We start from the raw sequence: 23,591 nt of genomic DNA on the forward strand, positions 1-23,591 counted from the left end.
CTACCCACTCCTGCAAAGAGACTTTACAATCTCTGCCCCTTTCTCTAGTGGAGCATGCTTGGTGGGACTGAGGGAGGGGGCACAAGGAAATGGTGCTGCAGAGGCAGTTAACTCACTCTGCTTCCATATGTGAGTGAGGAGATTCCTCAAAGACCTGTAAGCAGAAGGGACAATCCTACTGAAGCTCTGAAGGAGTGCAACTTCTAATGATGATTTCATATGCTCCTAATTCAGGCAGCCTGCCTCATCTTCATATTCTTAAGGTATAGGCTTGCTGGACAGGTTATCCTGATATTTCCTGGTCCCACTTAGTACTATGGTTTATATAAAAATATAAACCAACTCAGATTGTTTTAATTTTACTCCCTGAATGACTTTAATGTTCAGATTGCAGGCAAAATGGGTGGTTCATATGTGAGTTGCCTTATACACAAATATATGGGATAAAACATTTTTTAAAAATTACTTTAAATTACATTACTTTAAAATGTTCAGATAAACAATTTCAATGCTTTTAGAAAGCTATACAAATAAGTTTTCTTAAAATATGAGGCAAAAACTTTCAGATAGAATTTAAACTGTAACTTGATATGCAGTAATGTAAAATGTAATTATAATGCTCTAAGTTGTAAACTTTAAACAAAACAGAAAAAGAAAAATACCCCAAGTACTTGAAAGTCAGGCAATTCAGAGTTAAGATTAAAAATTCAAAACTCAGAAAAGTAGTGGTGAGTTTAAAAAACCCTAAATTGGTTCAGGCCTCTTGTGTGGACACTCTCTTTCATTTCAGTTTTAAAGTGGATCATATTGATTTAACTTAAACCAGTGAGGAATTGATGTAAGCTAAATTGGTATGGGTATTCTTATACTGAAAGTGTTCACACAAGTAGTTTTTACCAATTTACGAAATTGGTTTCTAAACCAATGATGTTAAATTGGTGTAACTTTCTCATGTAGAGAAGAACTCAGAAGAAGCGGGTCTTCAGAAGGGATTAGAAGATTGTTGAACTAGCCGTCTAATTTCCTGTTTTCTTTCCAGAATTTTATAATATGTATATATAATTATGCACAAAAGAACGTTATTAAGTCTGCCAAGTTAAGGACTCGAAAGTTAAGAAATGCTAGAATTAGGGAATGCCTGATTTCTCAGGCTTAATGTTTGGTGGTTTCCGTTTCTGTTAATTTCCTATGATTTTAAAAAGGCAAATTGAAAAAACCCAAACAAATTCAATTTTTTGGCATTGTATGGACACCCACATGGATCATCGACAGGGCTGGAACCTTTACACTTCCATACGCTTCTGCTGCTTGAGCTAATAGAGTGACTGATAGCAGTAATAGGGTGGTTCTTTATGCAGACGAGCATTAAAAGGGAATGATACACTTTGTCAGTGGGTTTCAGAGATGTTTGCTGGCAGCAGAGGTATGTTGAGACTCAGGAATTTTGGGTTCCATTGCACGATCTAAAGGGGACAGGCTCTTCTGTCTGTCCTCTCCCAAGCTTGACCCCTTCTGCTTCATCCCCTCCCACATATCTCAGTGATATGTGGCAGGTGGGCGCCCTCCAATCTGCTCTCTGTGCCATCTGCTGGGGTACAGGTCTGCTACTCTATCTGGGCATCTACCGTTCTGCCACTGATCCCTTCCCCCTGGAGCAGTGGTGAGCTGGAGCTGGTTTGCACCGCTTCGCTGGAACTGGTTGTTAAATTTAGAAGCCCTTTTAGAACTGGTTCTCCCATGAGGGACAACCGGTTCTAAAAGGGCTTCTAAATTTAACAACTGGCCAAAAGTGGCGCCTTAGGCACCGACTCTATGGGTGCTCCGGGGCTGGAGTACCCATGGGAAAAATTTTGGTGGGTTCAGAGCACCCACCGGCAGCTCCCTGCACGGCACCAGCTCACCTCACCTCACCTCTGCTCTGCCTCCTCCCCTGAATGCACCGCCCCGTTCTGCTTCTCCGCCCCACCCCCCGGCTTCCCACGAATCAGCTGTTCGCACGGAAAGCCTGGGAGGGCTGAGAAGCAAGTGGCAGCTTTGCGCTCAGGCCCAGGGAGGCGGAGGGGGAGCGGAGGTGAGCTGGGGCGGAGGGGGGCGTGAGGAGGGCTGCCCGCGCTGTAGCAGGTAACTCGGGGGATGCGCAGGGGAACCGCTCCCTGCCCCAGCTCACCTCCACCTCCCTGGGCCTGAGCGCGAAGCCGCCACCTGCTTCTCAGCCCTCCCAGGCTTGTCGCATGAACAGCTGATTGGCGGGAAACCTGGGGGGGTGGGGCGGAGAAGCAGAGCGGGGCAGCGTGTTCAGGGGAGGAGGTGGAGGTGGAGCAGAGGTGAGCTGGGGCCGGGCGTGGGGCGGGGAGCTGCCAGTGGGTGCTCTGCATCCACCAAATTTTCCCCATGGGTGCTCCAGCCCCGGAGCACCCAGGGAGTTGGTGCCTAAGGGGCCACTTTTGATGTGACTGGTGGGGGGAGCAGCTGCTCCCCCTGCTCCCCCCCTAGCTACGCTATCCCGCCTCCAGGAGCCAGAGGGACCTGCCGGATGCTTCCTGGGAGCCGCCCCAGGTAAGCACCCACCTCCCTACCTCATCCCCCGGCAGGTCCCTCTGGCTCTTAGGGGCAGGGCATGGTGGGCACCCACTGCGGTGGCCCATGAGACCCTCCTGCCGGGTTCTGGGGACAGGGGTGGATGGGGCAGGAGTCCCGGGGGGCAAGGGTGGGCCACGACCCCCTTGGGGGGTGAGGAGGGAACTGGTTGTTAAGATTGTGGCAGCTCATCACGGCCCTGGAGAATTGGGTCAATAACAAGACCAGGTTGGTCACTGGTTGCAGAGATGGACAGGGCTGTTCCGGTACCTTTCCCTTTTGCGGGAGGGCACTGGTGCTCAATCAGATGCTCTGGAACTAATTTACCACACTGAGCCTGCCGCTGGGAACCCTGGATGGTCCCCAGAAGATAATCCTGGAGTTTTTCTGGCCAAGGCTGCACTCGGTCTTTGTGGATGTGCTGAGTCTCCCCCTGGTGTAGGGAAGGCAGGGCTTGGTCTACAACTGCAGCCAGGTCCCTGCCTTCCATTTCCATGTCCTGTAGAGTCTCCTTTACAGTGCAGGTAGTCTAGGGTGGAGCACGCTGGTGCATACTTTCCTCCACCACCTCTGAAGACTCCAGTATGACCAGTGTGTCCCCTCTGAGCTGCCAGTCTTCCACCAGGACCTGGAAGCTAGTCTCTGCAACCAAGAAAGTGGCAGCCACCTAGTGGGAGGATCTCCTCTCAGAACCCCTGCTACATAACCCTCATCTGTGTGTGCAGGTGGTAGAATCTCCCTTGGTGCACTGGAGGTTGGTCCTGGCTGGTACCACCAGTCTGAGACCTCCTGGACTATAATAGGAGGGTCTGAGAGGACCTATGGTTCTTAACCACTGCATGAGGCTGTCCACCCTGGCCCTCTGGAACTCATCAATGGGTCCCTGTCCTGTGAGCCTCCCTGGCTGACCCAAACATGCAACCAGAGCCGAATGCACAATATTCAGCTGGTTTGCCTCTGAACTGGGCCCAGGAAAAACATCTGTATTACTTGTGCTTCACACCATCCACTTCCTTGCCCTTGTGTCCTGCCCTGACACCAAGAGGTGGGACTTGTTGCCACTGAAGGAGGGCGAGGAGCCCCAGAGGGCCAGTCTGCACTCCATTCTGGTCCCACAGCTTGCCAGGGATATTAGTCAATGGCATAGACAACTTGTGCCTCCTTATGTTGGGGGGGGGCACAATCTAAAGGGAAGGACATGTGACCACCCCACATATCTCCTCTGTCCAATGATCTCCCTGCTCTGCTCCCAGTCTAGACCCCCATGCTTTCGCTGCCCCACCAGAATTAGCTGTAGGGGAGAAGGGGGCTCTGTCCTCCTCCCACTGCCCCCTGGCACATTTGAGCATTCTCCCTGGCAGCCGGGCCCAGGAAGGAGCCGCTTCTCGAAGGAGTCAGCTAAAGCTGGCTGCTCTGGGTCACCGCTCTATGAAGCGCAATGGTTGCCTGTACGAGCCAAACTGCAGAGGCAGTGGGTTGCCCACTGCCCAGGCACGGCTGCTGGGGACAGGGGCTGAGGGATCCGGAAATGTGCCTCTGTACCCTGGCTCTCGCAGAGCAGCAACCAGGAGCAGCGGTCGTGAGAAGTGGCTGGTCCCCAACCAAGCCTGCTTGGCAGTGACAGGGCCTGAGTGTGCCAGGGGGCAGGTGCAGCGAGACAAGGACAGAGCCCTTTTCCTTCCCCCTGGCAGGCCAAGCACAAATCTGGGGGAGGTATACTTGACCTTGCATGCCCCAACATCCCCTCTACGCTGCCTATGGTTGGCGGTTCCTTCATAGAACCCTGAGCCCAGCTGTGTAGCTGGTGTGGTTCACAAACACAAACTCCCCTAACAACTGTCCTTTTTGTGTACCTGGTGCACATCTACACAGAATGCATCAGGTTGCAGCCCTTCCTTCAGAACCTCCTACTGAGGTTCTAGCTACACTTCTCCCTGCACCTCCTGATTCACTCACCCCCAAGCTGTAGCCTCAGAAAGTTGCAAGATTTCCTTGTCAGCTTGCTCCTGATGCTGGCTAAGACAGCCATCCGTCACAGCAGGAGAAGGAAAGTGGAGAAGGGGGTAGAGAGGAGAAAGTTCGGACAAGGACGGGAAAGGACCCACAGCTGTAGATCACTCTCTGGGCAGAGTTCTTTGGGGCTCCACTGACTCCTTAGATGACTTTGAGGAGCAGCAGGTGTTGGCTGGAATTCTCAGTCCAAACAGTTATAGTCTGGCAAAGTTATAAGCACTTGAAAACAGTCTCAGAAGGGGAAGCGTTAAGGAAATTTCATAGGCTTTAATACTGATTGTTGTGCCCTCACGCTTTTAATTCTCGCTTTTTTTCCCTGTGTGAATTAAATTTCCCGAACTATGTTACTAGGTAGGCAAGTGTCACTACCCTATTTTTATAGAGGGGAGGATGGGGGGTGTGGGCAAAGGTTGTATTCCCCCTCTTGTAAAAGACCATCTTCATCTGCTCAATGTTTTGGACAGCTACTTTCAAAAAGTTGGGCTTAAGGGTCTGGTGTCCAGGGCCGCACACGTAGCCCTTAATTAGGGTTTGAGGTGGGATTAGAACCGGAGGCTCAACCTCTGCCAGTTCCTTGGACTAGCCATTTAGCCAAGAGGGAGTAAATCAGCCGCGGCAGCTCGCGCCCGTACGGATGCGCGCACTGGGAGTGCGGGAAGGCGCGCGTCCGCCCAGCTTCCCAGGAAATTCGCGGGAGCAGCAGAGCTTCTTCCCGCGCACGCGCAGCCGGGCGTCGGGAGCGCGCGGCGGCGGGAGCGGGAGGGAAGCTGCTGAGGTAAAGTTAGGGGGAGAGAGAGAGAGAGAGAGAGAGACTCCGTCAGCGAAGCGAGAGCCGGGGAGGCTCAGCGGCCGCCATTACTGAGCCGAGAGCGCCAGGGAGGTGGGACGGGGCCGCGGCGGCTGAGGGCCGGCGAGTCCAGGAAGCCCGGCGGGGAGGAGAAGCCGCTGGCGAGGAGAGCGCGTCCCGGGAATGCTGCAACCCCCGCCGCCGCGGAGGAGCCGGATCCCGACCGCGCGAGGTAGGGGAAAGAATCCGTCCCCCTGGGATCTCACCCGGCTCCCCACCCCGGGCTGCGGGGGCCGGGGCCGGCCGGCCGGCGGAGAAGGGGCAGCTGGCGCCGCCGCTGGGTGTAACCAGTTCGGAGAGCCGGGACGGCTGCCCGCTGGGAGCGGCGGAACCGGGAGCCGGCTGCCCCAGCGCCGCCCGCCACCTACGCGCGGGGGAGGGCGGGAGAGGAGTGAGCTTGCCTGGTCCCAGACAGGTGAAGGGCAAGGCCTGAGCAATGGGAGGGTCTGAGCCTGCCGTACGAGGCTGCCAGCTGGTCACGGTTGTGGGGGGAGCTTTCCTCGTCCTCTCGCCTTCCTTCCTCCTCCTCCTAATTCTTCCTTTCTCTTTTTTCCCCTTCTCTAATGGATTTCAACTGTTCTCAGTTCTCCCACCCTCGCCCCCTTCTCTCACGCCTCAAAAATTCCTTGAAATTAAATCTCAGCAAACTTCGCTCCCTTAATGATGTGTGTGCGTTTCTATTTTTCCACCAGGTGGGTTTTAAGCCTTTGAAATAGGGGATCCAGGATAAGATGTTGCAATTTACAGCATTTATATCCGTTCCACCGGTGTAACCTTTAGACTTTCTCCACCCAAGGAAAGCTCCAGAGATACATATAGAAATAACAGTACGGTGCTGCAGATGCATGATATAGGGAGGGTAAAACACTGGATCTGTTAAAAAAAAAATTTAGGATCAATAACAGAGAAAATGGGAAGCTACCCCCCTTTTTTGCCCCCTCTGGGTATGAGGCTTTCGGTATACTCAGTGCTAAGGATTTACCTAATAAGTGGGAGTCAAACATTTTAAGTCCAAAACAAAATAGTCATAGAGGTGTGTGTGTGTGTTCTTAAGTTGAGATTCACACAGATAATTTATTTTTTTTTGCTTAGGTAGTAGAGATTGACAGAATTTTTTTAAAAGTGTGCACTGCAGAATAAAACTGAAATGGATCACTGCATTTGCTGATCAATCGAACGTCCATTTTAACTGTGTGTCTTTGGAAGGCTTTCACTACTATTGAAATGAATTACAGCACTGATACTGGAATACCCATGTCATAAATGAATGCGGAGTTAATAGGTGGTATTTTTTTATTGTGTTGATGTCACGGAGTCCTACCTTATAAGGTTCTGTGGTATGAAAGCTGTTTTCAGCTGTGACAACAGTTACCATAATCCCAGAATTATGCTTTTAAAAAAAAAAAAAGAATTAACAGTGCATATTTAAAACTTGTTGGTTTATAAATGAGCATCCAGGTACATTTTTGACATGGGCGCTTATATTCTTTTCCTGCAACTATTGGTTTTGTTTATGGTAATATGCTACAACTTAAATACAGTAATTTTACTATAACATAGTGAGTGTGCAGTTAATATAGTGGTGATATTTTTAGTGGTGATATAGTACATCATATAGTGTCAGAACACTACTTTAAGAGTTTGTTACGTTATCACTAGCTTGTTGCTTTTAATTTGGGAAAATAACATTCTAAACACTGAATATGCAAATTATTAAAACACCTTTTATAAGCTTGATTGGAATGTAAATAGGTTTAATAGTGCAATTGTGAACAACGCAATAAAATGAAGAACTTACAGCCAAGTTTCTTCTTTTGGTAGTGTTAGGCTTTATTTTTTCTAAGGTGTGGCATTGGTAACATAATTAATCCAATTAAATATTTTATGCTCAGAACAAATGGTCTTAAAATCCTATTGTTAGCACAGGTATAAACAAACAGAATTTGTTTTTTGAGGTTAAAGCTAAATTTTTTTTGTCCCATAGGTCTTTACTTTCAAGGAAAATTTCTCTATGAAGTTTACATAAACATATTAATATATTTGGGTTTTCTGAGCATCTTCATTAAAGAATAATGCTACTAAAAATAATTCCATTCCTTTTAATGAAGGTATTAAAGGATGCTGGCAATCTTATCAGACCACCAAAAAGTACTTCCTTAACTAAAGGTAAATATAGTGGCACTCCTGGAGGATGCCTTACATGTAATTTGAAACATTTATTATTTTTAATAGACTAATATGTGGGATATTCTTTAAATTTTCTAGAAAGCAGCTTCCAGAGTTGATTCTAAATGTGAATTTACCTTTATTGAAGGAATAAAAGTTTGTCTAAGTGGATGTCTGGAATGAATGAGTAATTCATGACTTCAAAATTTAGTCACATAGAGGTGTGCATAGAGATGTTCTACTGTAAATGGGCAGTTACTAGAGAAAATGTTGAGTAAATCTACAATAATTTTATACTACTACTATAGTGAGCAATTATTTTAGCACTGGAAGATAACATTTGTTACTGACGATACACTTTTAGAAATCCCAGGCACTGCAAAATGTTTTCAAAGGTAAAATTTGGCCTTAAGTTTCTCTTTATAATAGTTAATAATATTTGGTACTTGGAGAGTGCTTTTTATGCATAGATCTCTAAACACTTTACAAATGTGAGTAAGCATTATTTTCATTTTACAGCGAGGGAAACTGGGACAAAGATGTTTGATTTGCCCAAGGTCATAAAAGTCAGTGGCAGAACTAGAAATAGAACCCAGATCTCCTGACTTTTAGTTACTGGGGCCTAGGCCATCCATCACAATTCCTCCTTAAACAAAAAGGACACGTGATTTACGTGGTACAATAAATATGGGTTGCTGAGTTCTGCTCCACTATTTTCTCTGTCCTTTTAGTGACTGGATTTATTCTCTTTTCTTCCACATGCCAAACTGGTTTTAGTTCAGTTTCACAGTTTCTTCCTCTAATTATGACTTTTTTCTTTTTTTTTCCCTCTTCATCACTTCCTTTATCCCATTATCTTGCAGGTTCTGTTGTGAATTCCCCATAATTCCCTTTGGTAATCTTCCTTCCAGCAACGCTTTTGTGGTCTTTGAGTAACTATAATGTTATCTGTAAATGGAGAGCCTGATCCTGCAGTCTTTGCACTGAGAAACTTTTGTTGAACAGCATGAATATCTTCAATGGGAGTTGCTCCTGCATAATGACTACAAGATCAGGCCTAGTCTAATTTTGTGTTACTGTTTTACTTTTTGCTTCTGTTTAAATAATGGTATTGTATCTAAATTTAACAGTTGTCTTTCAGATATTTGAAAATCTTCTGTAGAAGACCAATAGCCTAATTTAGAGAAAAAAAGTTCAGACTTCCATAATGATGGTAATTTGAACCATTACTGTTTGCCAACATGTGTGTCTTCATAAAACAGTTGTTTGAGATTTCAAGACAACACATGTTGTGGTGGTTCCTGAATGTAACATCCACTTGTAGTTAACTTTTTATATGAATACAGTAATGTAATAGTCATAAAAATGCTTCCTAGGATTTTAGAAAGAAATTTAAAAATAGCAAATGGTAAATTTATTTGGTGAGCACAATTTTGGTGAAATTGCTAACAGTCAAAATATAGGTTTCAGAGTAATAGCCGTGTTAGTCTGTATTCGCAAAAAGAAAAGGCCTACTTGTGGCACCTTAGAGACTAACCAATTTATCTGAGCATAAGCTTTCGTGAGCTACAGCTCACTTCATCGGATGCATACTGTGGAAAGTGTAGAAGATCTTTTATATGCTTTGTGTGTATAAAAGATCTTCTACACTTTCCACAGTATGCATCCGATGAAGTGAGCTGTAGCTCACGAAAGCTTATGCTCAGATAAATTGGTTAGTCTCTAAGGTGCCACAAGTAGTCAAAATATAGTTACTCTTAGAACAATTGGAATATAAGATCCCATCCTGAGAGCTCTGTGGGGTGTTTTGTTTTTAAAAGTGGAAATAATTTGTAGGTTATGTTAAATCTTAAGAGAATTAGGGATTTTCAAACTGAATATAGTATTAGTCAGTCAGAGATGAAATGGAAAATCTAGTGGATTGAGAAAGGGACTGAGAACTTGAAACACCTGTTTTTTAAGCCAAGTTTTGCCTTTGGGGGGGGGGGGGGGGTTCCACTTTGGGCAAAGCACTTAATTTTTCTGTCCGTCCCAGTTTGTAAAATGAGGATAGCAGTTTCTTTATAGGATTAATTAGGTTGTATTGCTCTTTAAAAATGTAATGTGATATATTTAGAATTCATATAATAAAGAAAACAGAAACAAATAAAAATTTGGATCATCCAGTCTCATCCGCTATCTATTTCGCTTTACTACTTACTGTTCCATTCAACCTAATATCTTCTCTGATCTTGAAATACCTGCAATGTTAGTGCTCAAGCCACCTCTCTTGGTAGTTTGTTTCTGTATTTATTCTTGTTAGTTATTCCTGTGTTGCACTTATTTCCTGAAATGTAGCCTGAATGTTTTCTTCCTTGGTTCAGTGTTTCTGGGTTTTTAACCGTTTTAAAATAATTTATTGAAGTTATTTACACATTTTCAATTTTTTTAATGAATAATTCAGTTTGGTTATAGTCACTCTTACTACATTTTTTAATGCTTATGAAAGGTGCCCAATTGGCAGTCTTGAATACTTAAGTTTAAATATGGTCAGAGGTAGTGCAAGCATTCCTAAACAGCTTTGTTTAATGTGCATGAATGTTGAAGTGAGGTGTGTGTGCACCCTTGTCCACTAGGCAATGGACTGAGACTATCAACTCACTTTACAAAGGCTGTCATAAGTAACACCTAAGGGTAACTCTTGGTAACTAACGTCCTGGAACATTCTGAGATGTCTGAAAGTAAGGAAATGAATACTGGTGGTTCAATGGCTCTGGTATATGCATCATCAATATAGTTCATAGCCAGCCTTGAACACTAAAACCTAGTGAATGTTTCCCAGGACTCAAGGTTTCATTGTATACCCCCCCCCCCCCCCCAAATAAAATAAAATAAAACCAGTCTAATTAAGAACTGAACCACCACCAGAGACAGGAAAAAATGAACCTTTGTTCATGTTCTTTTTTCAAAGGACAGCATAGTAGAAGTGTAACACCTTTTCCTCTCTTATTACTTTATTGCAGCATCCCTTGGTATAAATTCAATTTTTGGGGAGGATTAAAATAAAAAAAACTTGTATCCAAAAGCTGAGGGTTTTTCATCTTGAGCCATAGCGATGCTTTTATTTTTCTGCTCCAATTGTTATAACCCACTGTCACTTCCTAATGACAAACATACCTAGTAGCTTGTAATGTAATATATAACTGTATTTTAAAAATATATTTCTTGTAAGTATTTTTAAGGTACATATATGCGGAAACAAATGTAATTCATGTATTTATAGATTTAAACTAAAGTAAATCTTTCTGATGAATAAAATAAAGTTTTGTACCTTATCCCAATGCTGGTTTTCTTATGTCTTTATAACTTTGAAAGTATTAATGGATCATATGTTCATTTTCAGATCCCTCAAGGAAGGACTAATTGAAGGAGATAGTTTAAATGTGTGACATCGCTGCAGGGAAATCTCTGGAAGTTAACAATCTTCTTGCTTGGTACCTTGCTTCTATCAGGGTAAGTTTAGGCTTTTGATCTTCATGATCTTCTGAAAAATTAGTAGAAGTGAATAGATACTGATCACAACATATGTTATGGGTTTTTTTTTTTATAACTACATTCTGAAATTAAAAAACCCGTTCAGTCCCATGGCAAGACATAGACAATTCAAAGCAACTCTTTTTGCAATGATGTCATGCATTTCCTCAGTATGCTTTAATTCACAAAGCCCTTCTTTTAGGGACCCAAAAATAGAAACTCTGTGATCCTTTAGTAACCCCAAAATTTTGGAAGGTAGGGGATTTTAGAAATGAAACAAAACAAAGGTCTGAACTCCCAGCAATCAAAAACCCTAGGGAAAGTTTCTAGAAATTCATGTTTTAATCAGATCTTTAATGATACTTCAGTGTAATTATTTTATGTTGAATAGAATAAGACTATAAACTCATATCTTACCATGAATTTATAGAAAATGCACATTTGTAAGTTTACAAAATTTGTAAACATGGAACATTTAGAGGTAGGGTTATATTGGTGTACTTAGAAGAAAATCTTGCTTCCCTTTAGGGAACAATATAGTAGTAATGGTCTGTTAAACGCCTACTCATAATGTATAGTCAGCTTATTTCTTTAACAGGTTTATTACTTTCTCATGTATTTATTTAAAAGGCATTTCATTGTCTATTTGTGTTATTTTCTAATTCGATATCTATCTATATATCTATAGCTATATCTGTATATGAATGAGATGGAAAAAGACCTGCTGGGTCACGTAGTTCATGTTCCTACTAATGCCAACCCTCCTTACAATTTTTTCCTTTGTCCATCTTGTTAATGCTCCAACGCTCCAACTGATGCAACTTTTGCCACTTTCCATGAAAGATCTTCATCAGTCTAATACACCTGTCAGGAACTTTTCACTGCTACTCAGCAAAAAAAACCTATTTTTCTTTCCTTAATTTCATTCTGTTATTCCCAGTTGAAATATCTCTTAATTCCTCTTGTTCTTAGGTCTTTAGTCTTTTAGAATAACTTCCTTACTGTCTTCTCAGTTGTACAACTGGAAAGTTGGTATTATGTTCTGAACACAGATTCCTTAAAAGGAGAGGAGAAGGAAAGACTTAGTGTGCAGTTTATATATTAAAGGGGATACATTAAATAAAAATCAATTATGTCTGAAAACATTTATATGCTAGAATTATGAGTAACTCCAAGTTTGTTATAACTGAAAGCTTAGAAGATTTTTTTTCTATGATGTTTGTTTACCTCTCATTTGACAGTATTCTGTCTGCAGCTGGTATCAGTCTTTGGTGTTGTCATTCATTTTGTCCTGTTTATGCCATCTCACAGTCACAAGGGAAATAAAACTTTTAAAAATCGAAAAGGAGAATGTGAAAATGAAACCTTAAATTTGTAGATATAGTAACTGAAATTATTGTTTACTATTTTTTTCAACTAACTGGATTTCAAATGATATGTCTTTTGAAATAAACCAGTGAATCAGACCTCCTTGGCCAAGACTTTATATTCCAACCTTCAGTCCACAGCAAATTTTTACTGGACTGTGGGGAACAGAAAGTAGTTTATAATGAAAATGTTGACTCAGTGTCTAATTCTTATCTTGTGAATGATGCCACTATAATGTGTTTTACTTTAAAAGACAAATAAACCTAGTATTATCTATAAACAGTGTTCCAATTTATTTTTGCTAAATAGTTTTGCTGAGAGAGCCATTTTGTTTTAGGCCTGCATTCTCCGGGTTGTAAGAACAGAGAAAAACCTAGGAAGAAGGAACTTACAAAATCTTACATTGTTTTACTCTTTTTGAACATGTTTCTGTCAGAGACTGTTGGCAAATAATATCAAACATAATAAAATGCATAATAGTTTTGCCTCTTGTGACCAAAAAACTCACTGTGATGTAGAAATCAAGCTGAGTTTAAATTCCTTGTTTTTAATGAAATGTATTTGGTTTTAAAATTACCCATTTTAGTAATAGCAGCATAGCTGAGATAACACTGTAGGTGAAAACTGTTTAAATTTTAAGTGAGTGAGTATCATGACAACGGATGGTACATGTAAGCATTTTGCTTCTGATCAGTTTGAAGCTCAGTTTTAGTTCTTTCTAATCTAGATGTCAAATGGAAAGCTGTGTTGAAGCGTTACATTGGCTTTACAAGATAAAGCCATGAAAAATAATTTCTTGAATATTTGACATCAGTTTAGTCTATTTACAATACATTCTTATTTGCCTCATCTTAATTTAGAATTTCAAATACAGATACATTTTAATATTTGCCTATCTGTTTTAAGTCTTGACCTAAACTTTGGCAGGTTTTGGAAATGTATTATGCCAACCTTTTTTTTGTTTTTGTTAAAACTAAGAGCTTGTCTATATGAGACATTAGTGTGCAGCAAGCCACGGTGCAAATCTGCAGCACATTAGTTTGCAGTGTACTAACATCCTGTGTAAACAAGGCCTAAAGAAGCTTTCTTGGAATCATATCATTCATATCCACTGTAGTTGATGGATTTCTTAGGATAATAAAAATAAAGACTAAATTATAATTTAAGTCTGATTACAAAATTGAGATACAAAATTGGAATTTGTCTATATAGCCCACCTAAAAATTTTTCTTTGTGTTTTGATTGCTTATACATGCACAATTGCATGTTTGTTTTATGAGCCCATACATCTGTACAAATGTATGGGTGGTACTCTAATCTAGCAGTAGTCCTACCAAGTCTTCCGTGTCATCTGATACTCCTTGTTTTCCCATTAGTCTGTCAAAGGGGATCATAATTAGAATAGACTAGCTATTGAAATGTACTCCACTCTTTCCCCTCTCCCCATAACTTCATAGTTTCTAAATTAAATAGATGATCTGTTAAGAAAGCTAAAAGTTAGTGATAGTCTTTGTGCCATATTATTGTTTCAGAGATACCATTGTGAACCTGGAGTAACTCCATTATATTTGGTGTTTGTTTAAAATTTTGTTGTTGTTGTTTACAACACATTCTAAACCTTTATTTTTCTTGAAAGCAATGTGAATGGTACCGAGTAAAAAATAAAGATTGTGTGTATTTCAGTATTAAGGTTATTTTGTAAATCCCAATTCTGGATGATAACATTTTGTTTCCTTCTACACTTTGTTAGTGATTTGTTCTGCTCAAATGGGTTGCTGTCAACTATGAAATCTAGTCCATTTAAAAAAAAAATACCAAATATTAGTTTTTGGTATGTGTGTGTACTCCTTAGTTACTCTACCAAGTCTTTTGTTTTTATACTCTGTTTTTAAGCATTTCTTTACTGAAATAAGTATTCAAGGACTATCATGCAGATTCCTCCTATTTTTAGTAGGACTTGGATTTTACAAACATAAGACCCTAACCCATCCGTGTAACTTTGTTCATATGAATAGTCCCATTAACTTCAGTTGAACTACTCACCTGTTTAGAGAGATGCATAAGTTTGTACAGCATCAGTTCCATAGGGAGTATATTTTGTATTGTTTTTATCTAGGTGAGAATTCAGTGTTCTTCTCTTTTAGGTTTCAGAGTAGCAGCCGTGTTAGTCTGTATTCGCAAAAAGAAAAGGAGTACTTGTGGCACCTTAGAGACTAACCAATTTATTTGAGCATAAGCTTTCGTGAGCTACAGCTCACTTCATTGCCTTGTGGTATGTGAAAGACCAAAACAAACAAAAGAAACAATGGAACTGATTGTGTAAAGTGCTGCCAAATGCACAGAGCCAACAACCTGAAAAATACCCCACAGAATTTATTTTTCTCTCATCTTTTAGAGTAGTTTAAAGTGTTAATTTAGCAACAGTAGTTGAAAATTTTTCAGATGCAAGTTTAAGTTTTGGTGCTTTAAATAATATAAAAGGGTGCAGTCTGAACTACAAATGTTTTATTTAAAGTATTTATAAAATTTCCTCCTAATTTGAAAAGGGCATTTGTAATATGATATTTGTAAATTAAAATTGAAATTGATTCACTTTTGCTTATTGATTTTGTATCTTAAATATTCAGTGAAACCATAGTCAACATTTAAAAAATGACTTTTTTCTCTTATAGGACGATGATTCACCTAATCCTGAATATATAAGCTCTCATGGTGATGGGGGAAACAAGGAAAACTGAAATTAATCCTGGAGACGAGGATATACAGTTTTAATTTGAAGAGTTTTTTTCAGAATGAAAACCACATTCAGTTATCTTGATGAGTGCAGAAGGACGAGAAGAAAGTTATGATGGCTAAAAACAAAGAGCCTCGTCCCCCATCCTATGCTATTAGTGTGGTTGGACTATCTGGAACTGAAAAAGACAAAGGTAATTGTGGAGTTGGAAAGTCATGTTTGTGCAATAGGTTTGTGCGTTCGAAAGCAGATGAATATTATCCTGAGCATACCTCTGTGCTTAGCACAATTGACTTTGGAGGACGAGTTGTTAATAATGATCACTTTTTGTTCTGGGGTGACGTAACACAAAGCGGTGAGGACGGAACAGAATGCAAAGTTCATGTAATTGAACAGACTGAGTTCATTGATGATCAGACTTTCTTGCCTCATCGGAGTACGAATTTACAACCATATATAAAACGGGCAGCTGCCTCCAAATTGCAGTCAGCAGAAAAATTAATGTACATTTGCACAGATCAGCTAGGCTTGGAGCAAGACTTTGAGCAAAAACAAATGCCTGAAGGGAAACTGAACATAGATGGCTTTTTATTATGCATTGATGTTAGCCAAGGATGCAATAGGAAATTCGATGATCAACTTAAATTTGTGAATAATCTCTATATCCAGCTCTCAAAATCTAAAAAACCTATAATAATAGCAGCAACTAAATGTGATGAATGTGTGGATCATTATCTAAGAGAGGTTCAGGCGTTTGCTTCAAATAAAAAGAACCTTGTGGTCGTGGAAACATCAGCAAGATTCAATATCAATGTTGAGACATGTTTTACTGCACTGGTACAAATGATGGATAAAACTCGTGGCAAACCTAAAATAATTCCGTATCTGGATGCCTATAAGACACAGAGACAACTTGTTGTTACTGCAACAGATAAATTTGAAAAACTTGTGCAAACTGTGAGAGACTATCATGCAACTTGGAAAACTGTTAGTAATAAACTGAAAAATCATCCTGATTACGAGGAGTACATACATTTGGAAGGAACAAAAAAGGCCAAAAATACATTTTCAAAACACATAGAGCAGCTTAAACAGGAACATATAAGAAAAAGAAGAGAAGAATATATTAATACACTGCCAAGAGCTTTTAACACATTGCTGTCAAACCTTGATGAGATTGAACACCTGAACTGGTCAGAAGCCTTGAAGATAATGGAGAAAAGGCCAGACTTCCAACTTTGTTTTATTGTATTAGAAAAAACACCCTGGGATGAAACTGACCATATAGACAAAGTGAATGATAGGAGGATTCCATTTGACCTTCTCAGTACATTAGAAGCTGAAAAAGTCTATCAAAACCATGTACAGCATCTTATATCTGAGAAGAGGAGGGTTGAAATGAAGGAGAAGTTCAAAAAAACTCTTGAGAAAATACAGTTCATTTCACCTGGGCAGCCATGGGAAGAAGTTATGTGCTTTGTTATGGAGGATGAAGCATTCAAATATATCACTGATGCAGACAGTAAAGAAGTATATAGCAGGCATCAGAGGGAAATAGTTGAAAAAGCCAAAGAGGAGTTTCAGGAAATGCTTTTTGAACATTCGGAACTGTTCTATGACCTAGATCTTAATGCAACACCCAGTTCAGATAAAATGAGTGAAATTCATGCAGTTCTGAGTGAAGAGCCGAGATACAAAGCTTTACAGAAACTTGCACCTGATAGAGAATCCCTTCTTCTTAAACACATAGGATTTGTTTATCATCCCACAAAAGAAACTTGTCTCAGTGGCCAAAATTGCATGGACATTAAAGTAGAGCAGTTACTTGCCAATAGTCTTTTGCAGCTTGACCATGGTCGCTTAAATTTGTACCATGATAGAGCCAATATTGATAAAGTTAATCTTTTCATTTTGGGTAAAGATGGTCTTGCGCAAGAGTTGGCAAATGAGATTCGGACACAATCCACTGATGATGAATATGCCTTAGATGGAAAAATATATGAACTAGATCTTAGGCCAGTTGATGCAAAGTCACCTTACCTTTTAAGTCAGTTATGGACCTCTGCCTTTAAACCGCATGGATTTTTCTGTGTGTTTAACTCTATTGAATCCCTCAATTTTATTGGAGAATGCATTGGAAAAATAAGGGCTGAAGCATCTCAGATAAGGAGAGACAAGTATATGGCTAGTCTTCCATTTACGTTAATATTGGCTAATCAGAGAGACAGCATTAGCAAAAACCTACCTATTCTGAGACACCAAGGTCAGCAATTAGCCAATAAGTTGCAGTGTCCTTTTGTAGATGTGCCTGCTGGTACATATCCACGTAAATTTAATGAGGCTCAAATAAAGCAAGCTCTAAGGGGAGTGCTGGAAGCAGTTAAACACAATTTGGATGTTGTAAGCCCAGTTCCCACCATTAAAGATCTGTCAGAAGCTGACTTGAGAATTGTGATGTGTGCCATGTGTGGAGATCCATTTAGTGTGGATCTTATTCTTTCACCCTTCCTTGACTCTCACTCGTGTAGTGCTGCTCAGGCTGGCCAGAATAACTCTTTAATGCTTGATAAAATTATAGGTGAAAAAAGGAGGCGGATACAGATAACCATATTATCATACCATTCTTCAATTGGTGTAAGGAAAGATGAACTAGTTCATGGGTATATACTAGTTTATTCTGCTAAAAGGAAGGCATCTATGGGAATGCTTCGGGCATTTCTTTCAGAAGTACAGGACACTATTCCTGTCCAGTTGGTGGCTGTAACTGATAGCCAGGCAGATTTTTTTGAGAATGAAGCTATCAAGGAATTAATGACTGAAGGAGAACATATAGCAACAGAGATTACTGCTAAATTTACAGCTTTATATTCTTTATCTCAGTATCATCGTCAGACTGAGGTTTTCACCTTGTTCTTCAGTGACGTATTAGAGAAGAAAAACATGATTGAAAATTCCTATATGTCTGATAGCACCAGAGAATCAACACATACAAGTGAAGATGTTTTCCTGCAGTCTCCCAGAGGAAATTCTCTTGCGTATAATTACTACCCAGATTCAGAAGATGATACGGAAGCACCACCCCCCTATAGCCCAATTGGAGATGATGTGCAGTTGCTCCCAACACCTAGCGATCGTTCAAAATATCGATTAGACTTGGAAGGAAATGAGTATCCTGTTCATAGCACACCACTCAACTGTCATGACCATGAACGCAACCACAAAGTACCTCCTCCTATAAAACCCAAGCCGCTTGTACCTAAGGCAAATGTGAAAAAACTGGATCCAAACCTTCTAAAAACAATTGAGGCTGGCATTGGTAAAAACCCAAGGAAACAATCCTCTCGAGTGCCTTTGGCACCACCAGAAGATTCAGACCAATCCGATAATTATGCAGAACCTATTGACACTGTTTTTAAACACAGAGGTTTTACTGATGATATCTATGCAGTTCCAGATGATAGTCAGAATCGTATTATTAAAATTCGAAACTCATTTGTTATAAATGCACAAGGAGATGAAGAAAATGGATTTTCTGATAGAATATCAAAGAGTCATGGGGAAAGAAGGCCATCAAAATACAAATATAAATCCAAAACACTGTTTAGTAAAGCAAAATCTTACTACAGGAGAACACATTCAGACGCAAGTGATGATGAGGCTTTTACCACATCTAAAACAAAAAGAAAAGGAAGACATCGTGGAAGTGAAGAAGATCCACTTCTGTCTCCAGTTGAAACCTGGAAAGGTGGAATCGATAACCCCGCTATCACTTCAGATCAAGAGTTAGATGACAAAAAAATGAAGAAGAAAACTCACAAAGTAAAAGAAGATAAGAAGGTAAGTTAGCTCAATCCATTTTGTTAAATGGTGTATAGATGAGTTCCATGAAGCTAAGACTCCCTTTTTTTTTTTTTTAAACAGTTCTTTGGCTGTCCTAACTTATAAAGCATTAAAATTCATTTCTGTGATTAGAAAGTGGCACTTTCTTTATGAATAGATCTGCTCTTTGTATGTATTCAGAGTTGTATTTGCTTTCTTTTGTGCAAGTTTTTACTCTTGTTAGCACTGAACAGCCAGTTTAATATGAGGGAATGAGCTGGGTTTTTTCTCCTTATGCATCAGTTGTTTACAAAGTCCTAGACAGGTTCTCCTTTGCAAACACATGGAAGGCAGTGGGGTTGCACATTGTCCCAAAAGGCATCATTTGTCCTCAGATCCTTTATTTTTAGTGATAATGCAAGAAAAGGGGGGAATAAAGCCGGCTAGAATTTTGGATCCTTGGTAGAGTTTGCAGAGTTAGCATTTAGGAAAAAAAATTTTTTACTTGTAAATTATATACATTTTGCGTGGAAACTGGGACTCTAAACATAGAATTCTACAATACTATTTTTAGATACATTCTACATAGAACTTCACTTAAAATTTTTTAATATTTATTTGCAATGTTCAGAAACATGCACAGTTACTCTGCACACAAGGCTAAATAGATCTGTGTGCAGATATTGCATCTTTGTTTAAAAAAAAATACTAGTAAGAGCAATGGTGTGATTGTTTCACATGTGCAACTACATGAAGGGTTTCTATTTTTCAGGATCCCTTTTCTAATTTTTGTTCTCTGGTAGGTTAAGTTTCTTTGTTTAAAATATCTAATTATATAAACAGAATGAAAACTTTGTGGTACTTGTATGACCTCTACTTTTTTAACTTAGGGTGTCTAAGGTAGTTGTGCCACACTTTAGTCTCACAGAAATGCTTTGGTCATTGTACTCCTGGTTTTCACTTAGTATGATATCAGAAACACATTTGGTCAATTAATTGTCATTTTGGTCACTATATAAATAATTGGTAGATCTTATGGATGTTGCCTTTTGCAGAATCGCAGAATTTCCCATTAATTTAAGGTTATATTTGCTGTTCTTGAATAGCATTTACAAATTTTTTTCATGTAAAATTAAAATCCACATTTTATAAATGGACTAATTTCTGAAATACATGATTCAGTACGAAGTCACTGCCAATTTCTTGAGATTCCCAAACTAGCACAAACAAAGCCTTCATATTCATGAAATATCTTCAACAGAGTTGTGTAGTTACAAAAATACTCACTTTGAAGTTATGCTTTTTAACTAAGTTAAGTAACTTTTAAATAATTTTGTAATAAACCTAATTGAGGGGTGCCTATTACTTTGGGTGCAAACAGTCTTGCTGTGTAGAGTTGAAAATGTCCTTTGCTGTACTGCGTTACTGGCACAAAATTGTTCTGAAGCTGGCATATATAGCTCCAGCAAGATCATACTAAGTGTTGGAGGATTCTCTAGCAGAGTGGAAGTTCAGTTTGGAAGGGTGCAGTCCTTTCTGTTTTCCTACACTTTTTAGATGTCATTATTCCTGTGGGAATTCTGCAACAGTGTGCGTGCGCAGAATTTGTCCCCTGTAGATTTCTTTGCTTCCCTGCAGAAAAATTGTTTCCCCATCAGAATGTCCAAGGGAAGCCACAAGAGCAGTCATGCGACCCTCCCCAGCTGTATGTTTTGGGTGCCCAGGGCAGCCGGCAGAGAGGTAAATCACTATGAGGCAGGAGGCGGGACTGGGGAAGATCCAGCTGGTGGTTCCTACCCTGCGCTGGGCTCAGCTGCTAGTCCTGGCTAGGGTGTGGAGGACAGAACTTCCCCTTCCCCTGCACAGCATCTGGGGCTGGGTCAACCTCCCAGCCTCTTCCAGATTTCTTCCCCCAGCTGCAGGAATCTTTGCAGACTCCCTTCCCTTTGCTGCATCCCTCCTTCCCCCACTCCTTGCACCCATGGCTCCTCAGCTGCAGGAGGAGGGATCCCTGTACAGGTCCCTTATCTCCCGAACCCCCCTGATGAGCCCCATTCCCCCTGCACCTGGACCACCACAATGAGCCACTTGCACCTGGATCCCCACCCCAACAAGCCCCAACCAGATGCACCTGGATCCCCACCCCACTGAGCTCCACTCCTCCCAGCATCTAGGTCCCCCACACCCAGGCCCCTGTGCTGAGCTCTATTGCCCTCACGCTGACCCCTGCTGATCCCCAGTCACCTTCACCTAGCCCCCCCCCCCCTGCAGAGTCCCATTACAATTGCACCCAGAACGCCCCCCAACAAGCACCTGTGCAGTTAGATGTGCCCCCGCACCTGGGTCTCCCACTGAGTTGTTTGCACCCAGATAGCCCCACACAGAACCCTCTCAGCCCACACCTGGATCCCCCCACACTAGGCTCCTCCACACTTGGATCCTGCCTTGCTGAGCCTGCCTGCCCACAGCTGGTGCACCTGGCATGAAGGGACAGGGTCCTGGGATGTTTCTGGGGCAGGCCCAGTCCTTGCGCTGTGTGGGTTGGGTGCAGCCTCACTGCTGAGTCCGTGTCCCGGGGGGGGGCGGGGGGAGCTGCACAGTGATCTCCCACCTCCATGTAGCCAATGGCCTGTGCTCCCCGATGCCATGCTGGCGCTTCCACATTTTTTGACAAAATTTGCAGAATTTTAAAATTGTGCACAGAATTTTTAAATTTTTGGTGCAGAATGTCCTCAGGAGAAAGATGTAGTCTTTTGGCACTTTGTGAATTTTTTAATTGCAGAATGAGACTCTTATACTACATCTATTCCTCACTGAATAGAAGAGATATGTTGCACATATGACAAACATCCAGTTTCTCCTAGTACCAACAATATAAAACTGTTACTGACTTTTGTTTTGAGGCTTTTTAACTTTTCCCCCTTCAACCATGAAAGGACTGCTGTTTTAGATTCACGGTTAGAAGGGTGTATATACAGGCTTCTTAAATTTGTTAATCAGTTTCAATTGTTCAGCTGTAGGTGGTGGTACAAGACAGTTGGCTACCTTTCCCAGCTAGTGACGATTTCATCTATGACATATGGTACAAAATTCATTATTTTTATGTTATCATTAGGCAAGAAATACTTTGTGGAATGTACTGGTATGTTTCAGATAGATTTATGGCCCATATATTCATAAAACTTTATTGAAACTCCTGGCTTGATTGCAATAAGTATGTAAAGAAAATGAATGTTAAAGAAACAAACATGCATGGACTGGTGTCCTCTCTTTCTCTGTTGGTGCCATGAACACCTACCATTCTATAGTTACTGAGAAATTCCATATAAAATGCTCTTAGAAACTTCTGGCTACTCAGTTTAAATGGTTGTTGTTGAAACACACTCTCCTTTCTTTTCTGGCTAAGGGAGTGAAAGACTTGGTATTTAATCTGGGTCTCTTGTATAGAACTGCAGAGGACTCTTCACGTAGAAGGTTGTGGAAAATCTTTAGGTTTTTAATTTTCTGTCTGCTATGAATCAAAGTAATTATGTACCTGAAGGCAGAATTTTCCCGTATAGACTTTTACACTTAGAGTTGACTCTTTGTTCCATAGTCTCTAACCAAGACAATGTATACACATCTTTTCTTTGTCTAATGTAAAAAGCTTGATATACTATTGAAAGTAGAAGTAAGTATTTAAAACAAAATACCCACACAATAAAGAAAACTTATGCAAACTAATTTTTTCTTGTGCTGTGCCAAAAATAAAAGTACTTTTCTGTAGAGTGTACAAATTGGATGAGAGGATAAAAGTATATTGCGTCAGCATTTGTGTGGCTCTGTTTCTCTATTTAGAAATGTCTTTAGCAAAGAAAATCTTGCTCTAGTTATTTGCCAATAAGATATTTTTATATTTCTTTATATATGTTTATGTATATAAAGAAATATAAAATATATATAAAATCAGAAAACATTTGAATGCAAAAAGCTACATCTATAACTACCCCTGCTGCCGTGTTATTGCTTTAAAGTTAGGGTTATTGGTTTATAATGTGAGTATTTTGATTTTCTCTTAATAGTTGAAACTAGGCATATAGCTGAGTTTTGTTGAGAAAATAAAAATCCAATAAGCTGATCAGGTTGAGGGGCTTTTGTATTTAATTTGTGCTCGGAGTGGATGCTTTTTTGCTTAGGATGAGACCAGAACAGCTTGTTTAAATTAAAGGAAGCACTTTTCTGGCCTTTCCTTGGTACTGTGTATGTTTGTCGTAATAGAAGAGTCTTTGTAAATTGCTGATGTCTTTGATTAAGATGGTCTTGGTCAGCATGTCATGGAACTGTGTAAATAGTTAATGAGTCCAGATTTGTACATGGCTAATGATTATAGATTAAAACACTTTTTTTATTATTATTTTTTTATTTGAGTTGCTAGGTTTTTGGTTGCTTTTCTGTCAAGTATTGCCATTGCAGATCCCCACTTTTAAGAGTGCCTTTTAGTCACAGAATCATCTGGAAATCAGTATGTGGGGCTGGTATACAAGCCTTCACATGTGTCTGAAAGGGGCTGTGCCT

General features: G+C 40.6%; 1 protein-coding gene across 9 annotated transcripts in view; it reads left to right on the plus strand.

Moving 5' to 3' along the window:
- Positions 1-5,218: 5,218 nt before the first annotated feature.
- Positions 5,219-23,591, plus strand: part of ARHGAP5 (Rho GTPase activating protein 5) — an 84,105-nt gene continuing 65,732 nt past the window's right edge. For 7 of the 9 annotated variants that reach the window (XM_073348975.1, XM_073348977.1, XM_073348978.1 and 4 more), the window contains exons 1-3: positions 5,219-5,609; positions 10,986-11,095; positions 15,157-19,055. In XM_073348975.1, coding sequence (XP_073205076.1) covers positions 15,330-19,055 — 3,726 coding nt within the window. In that variant the 5' untranslated portion in view covers positions 5,219-5,609; positions 10,986-11,095; positions 15,157-15,329. Of the gene's footprint in view, positions 5,610-8,744; positions 8,817-10,985; positions 11,096-15,156; positions 19,056-22,051; positions 22,251-23,591 lie in introns of those variants that run through there. The other 2 variants (XM_073348976.1, XM_073348984.1) reach the window with 2 other exon arrangements.

Source organism: Lepidochelys kempii, chromosome 6 (genome assembly GCF_965140265.1).
Source record: "Lepidochelys kempii isolate rLepKem1 chromosome 6, rLepKem1.hap2, whole genome shotgun sequence".
Taxonomy (NCBI): Eukaryota; Metazoa; Chordata; order Testudines; family Cheloniidae; genus Lepidochelys; species Lepidochelys kempii.